The following is a 5,000-nucleotide window of genomic DNA, read 5'->3' as shown; positions in this document are numbered from 1 at the left end:
ATTTTAATCTTCTTCATGCTCTTTTACTTCAAATGTCAAAAGGAAAACTCTCTCTCTCTCTCTCTCTCTCTCTCTCTCTCTCTCTCTCTCTCTCTCTCTCTCTCTCTCTCTCTCTCTCTCTCTCTCTCTCTCTCTCTGTGCGCGTGTGTGTGTTTTATATGCCTTTCTCTCTATCCACCTTTTTTAATTTATCTTCGCTTTAGGTACAAAGACAGATTTTCATTTCTTTATAGAAGCTCAAAACCTCTTAATGAATAATCTTAGTTAGTCCATTCGCTGGACGCAGATTTCTCGAAAAGCTTAAGTGGTTTCGAAACTAATTTTCAAAGAGTATTTATCGAACAAACTACACGAATTATCATTTGATCATGTAGACTTTCTAATGATGACAATCTGAAGTCTACTTATTCAATAGAATATAGAATCAAAGTCTAATTAACCGGCGTACTTTCGTAGAGTAATGCGAATTGTAACTACTCTGATAAGCTTCCATTTGTGTATTGCTGATTGGTTTAAGGATTCGGTAACACTATTCCAAGTTTTTCAATGGTTTTTTTATTTATTTAATTGCAAAATTCAGCCTTTTTTTTAACTCCCAGAAAGAAAATATTTTCCGCCTTCATTCATATGCGGAATTCACCCCGTCGCCCTGACTCATACGTTACCTAACGGATGTGCAATTGCAAACTCTGTCTTCATGTTTCTCGTCTGATAATCATCCGACTGCTTATTTGCATTGTGCATTTTATGAATGGAGACAGTGAATCACAAATGATATGAGACCTCATTATTTTCTCTTCCTCATTCTGATGTCTATTCTCCTAAATCGGATAAGTTCGTTCCCTGTGTATCTTGAAGGCATCTCATGTAAAGTAAGATGATCTTTACTGTAATAAAAGAACAGTTCCATGGAGTACAAAATGAACTCTGCATAGAAAACGGACACTGTAGCCAAGTTATGGTCAGGAGTAACTACGCTAATCCGTGACTGAGTTGCAGTCGCTTCTTGCATGTAACCCATCCGCGCGCAGCGACCGTGACAGACGGTATATAAACCAAGCCGGCTTGAGTCTGTTGCCCACGTTGCCACAAACGACCTTCAGTCAACACACCACGTCTACACTCCTGCGTTGCCCCCACGCACGCCCACATCTAGTCAGCAAGGTCGGTGAGTTGCTTGCTTGGACGGCCCGCGGTGGGGACGCCTGCTTTCAGAAACTCCTCGAGTCTCTCAGCCTGAGCTGCTGGCTGCTGCGTGCTGTCACTTGCCATTACTTAACTCTTTTATCCACAGTGGCAGCTACAAATGTGCTTTCAAAATGTGCTAACATTCAAGCACTGGCTTACAATTTCGGTTCAGGTGCCAGCGCTCCAGGGGCCTCTCGCTTTAAAGAAGTTCAGCCCAAGAGTTCGACAAGTTGCTTGCAATCTCACACTTACCAACAAAACCCTTGGCCTCCACAACACGGTCCGCTTCCGTCTTGCACTGAGGTGCCAAGGCGCTTTCCACTTCTATTTTGAAATTAGCGTTATCTCTAAGAGCCAGGCGCCTCCCAGTCATGATATACTTGCGCTATAAATACAAGAATTTGCTTTTACAATTCTGCCAAAGGTAAATTGCATTGGACAGCGCTTACAGCTACTTTTAAGCTTGCGTGCCTCATACTACGTTGATACTAAAAGCACATGCTTTGGCATTAATAGAAAGTAAAAGAAAAGAAAATAAGCCGCGAACAAGAGAAGGAATGCATGCGCAACAGTTTCCTGAGGAATAAGCTTTCGATTTCTAACTTCAGTCGAGGTTTTGCTTATGGCTTGATTAACATCATTTATGCTTGTCTGTTACATTTACAGCTTTTAAGTCTAACCAATAACAGAGTTATGTGGCGTTTTGTTAAAGTTGTTTTCTCATAGCTTCGGAAAAAAAAAATTGAAAAAGAAAAACTCAAAGATATTCAAGATGGCCAATTTTCCACAGGTAACTATTTCATCTCTGTTCTTCAGTGTCATCTACGCAATTAAAGTCATTCAGAAAAACAAAAACTTGAATAGCATAAGTGAAGTTCTCGAGCGTCTAAGAAAAGAAGAAATCATTTTTTCGTTTACAGACAGTATACGTTTACGAGATGTTATATTAACACAATTCAGTATGACAGTATCTTAAAAAAACGAGCAAACTGGGAGAATTTACTAAAACTTATATATAAAACCACTTCCAGAATGCTTAAAAAAAAAACTACTGCAAACGCAAGTTTGGTATTAATTTCCCTACTCGCTATTAAAACACAACTCCAAAATTCATCGCATAATTTTTTTTAATAGAAATTAAATTTTACGTAAATTTTTATCACTGTAAAACCGTCGGTAGATTCCAAGAGTGTTCATCAAGAGTAAGAAAGTAAATTTAGTGCTCGACATAACGCGTCTCTTCCAATGAGTCAATATCCGAATTCCATCTATTTATACACTACAAAAGAATAAAAATTTTGACATTATTTAAGCTTCGTTCCAATTCGCGACTTAGAAACATTTACGCGGTTTATTCCTTTTGAAGTACAAACTGTCATTTTGATCGATGGGTTCAAAATAGATCTTCGCCGTGACATCTCAAAGGTGCTCTTTTTCCACCCTGAAAAACCTAAAGGTAGGTTCCACATCATTTTTTTCTGTGTAGACTACAGAAGATTTGTAAGTTTGTAAGTTCATAAGTTTATCGATGTATTCAAACGTTCATTTTTGTTAAGAGTGAATTTCTGTGTATTTCGAAGCATATATTGAAGACATGCATACACATATATACACATAGATGTATATATGTGTGTGTGTAAAATGTGTTTATGAGTGTGTAAGTGTGTGTTTGTAATAACTGAAAAAACAACGTACCCTAGGTACTATTATTTATATATATATACATACGTACATACATATATGTTTGTATATATGTATATATATAAATATATATAAATATATAAAGTGGTATACCGGTGATGTATTCGTTTATTTGAATTTGAAACGTGCTTTTGTTACACATTGTAGAGGCGTCTGATAACTTTTCGTCAAAAATCTTACAAAATATTGGGTTTACGGACTGTAACATAGCCGAAGATTTTCCTTTCTTAAAGATAAGCATTTTACGGTTTATTATAAAACAAAAGGCGATATATGAATATGCAAATGACGACTAACGATATAAGTTGTCTTCTTTTTTTGAGTGAATTTCGAAGAATGTAAATCTTCTTAAATAATTCACACATTCGTTCTGCGGTGGAAGGAGGTAAAAATATCTTCTCAACATGGACACCGAACAAGAGACCAGACTTACTGGCTTTAATGAGGGCATTTGAGCACAGTTCACTAGAATATAATGCGGGACGCCATCTACTGGCTTACTAACAGACGGAGGAAAATGTGTTCTTGTAGATTTCGATAGATTTTCAGGAAAAACAGAAAATATTCTTTTAATTTCTTTTTGTATCAATCTTTCTTTGGTCACATATGTTATCATTAAGTGATGATGAAAGCATGATCTACGATACGGTCAATTTTTTTACCTGGTTTCACCAAAAAAAAATTGCGTTTTTAATAATAATCTGAAGAGTGTTTTCTACTTAATGCAGCTGAGATCTAGATCTATTTTTCTCTTTGCGAATCGGTTGGTCTGAAGGCTTTCAAAGAACGTCTTTCGGTCGCGATCCACGCTTCCTCCTTTCTGCTAATTCCTAAAGAATAAAGAAATGTCCTTTCTTGCGTGTTTTTAATCTTCCGTTATTCTATCACAGGGGGCTCCTTTTCAGAAACTATATAATTATGGTATTGCCACATAAACAAGTCTACGCCTCGTTAACAGATGCTGATAAATTATCTTGTACAAGCATATGAAGCTGAAGGTAGCTCCAATTTGGCGTAGCTGTTAAAAAGAATTCATGTGTATCCTATTCAGGCTAACAAAAGAGGTACACTTCATTTGCAAATCACAATATTCTCTGTTTTCTGTACAGCTACTGCAATCGTCAAGTGTTTTGCTAAAAAGGAGAAACAGTGAAAAATAAAGCAAGAAAAATGATACAAAAATATATCCAAATTATTCACCTTTTAAGGAATAATTTTTAGACAATTAATGACATACTTTTGAACAAAATCAGGCGAAGCGCTTCCTACTTCAGAAGCCGGCACAAAGGTGTTTACAGAAATCTCGGCATCTCCAGTCTATGGATATAAGTCCGCGTCTTGCAAAATAGGAAACGTGAAATACGGTCCAATCTAACGTCATGCTTGGTTTCCTTATTTAATCGGCTTAGTTCGTTTATCGCGACTAATATCTGTGCGGATGGGATTCCTGCTTTTAACAGTGATGTCATATTTAACGTTGTTGTCATTATTGGTAACTTGCAGATCAAAGCAAAATGATACAGGAACTAGGCTGGTACCTGAATGTATACATCTCTGTGAATTACTCATGCAGTCTGAATATATGATAAATGGCAAAAAAACTTAAGGCTCTGATTTTTGAAGAGCATAGGAGCGAAATTCCCCCCCAAAATTAATGTATTCTCTCCCTTCCCTTTTGAAGCGTTTCATCTTTCTCAACTTTCCCACCAAAAGTTCGTGGTCTTTCTCACCTTTTCACCAGAAGCGTATGATTTTTTTACCTCTCTCGCCAGAAGTGTCTGATCTCTCCTGCTTTCACCAGAGAACAGATGAGCCTGAAAGGTTGTCAAGTCATATTCGTTCCTGTTGGTAAGGCAGGGTCCAGGGTTAATTACAGATTCATCATTACAGGCCAGTGCTGGCATAAGCCAGCTTAATCTAAAGCAACCATCATCCTGCCAGGTCTTCTTACCATGGAGACCCTCCCAATGATTATAGGTCTTTATATGACTGTTCCTCCCGTTCGATTCAGGATATATCATCTTTTCATCACAGTCGTATCCAGTTTCTCCTTCCTGCTCTTTACTTGGTCTTGCAGTTGCCAATGTTAGTCCCTCTTGGACAACCTTTTT

At 37.4% G+C, this 5,000-nt stretch overlaps 1 protein-coding gene across 4 annotated transcripts in view; it reads left to right on the top strand.

Moving 5' to 3' along the window:
- Nucleotides 1–1,024: 1,024 nt before the first annotated feature.
- Nucleotides 1,025–5,000, top strand: part of LOC136833453 (hemocyte protein-glutamine gamma-glutamyltransferase-like) — a 21,649-nt gene continuing 17,673 nt past the window's right edge. For 2 of the 4 annotated variants that reach the window (XM_067095634.1, XM_067095633.1), the window contains exon 1: nt 1,025–1,164. Coding sequence is in view for 1 of the 4 variants with exons in the window: in XM_067095632.1 (XP_066951733.1) it covers nt 1,560–1,612 (53 nt within the window). In the remaining 3 variants the exon portion in view is untranslated. Of the gene's footprint in view, nt 1,169–1,544; nt 1,613–5,000 lie in introns of those variants that run through there. The other 2 variants (XM_067095635.1, XM_067095632.1) reach the window with 2 other exon arrangements.

This window comes from Macrobrachium rosenbergii, chromosome 51, assembly GCF_040412425.1.
Source record: "Macrobrachium rosenbergii isolate ZJJX-2024 chromosome 51, ASM4041242v1, whole genome shotgun sequence".
In the NCBI taxonomy this organism is placed as follows: Eukaryota; Metazoa; Arthropoda; class Malacostraca; order Decapoda; family Palaemonidae; genus Macrobrachium; species Macrobrachium rosenbergii.
This window is presented reverse-complemented; position numbering and strand designations above follow the sequence as displayed.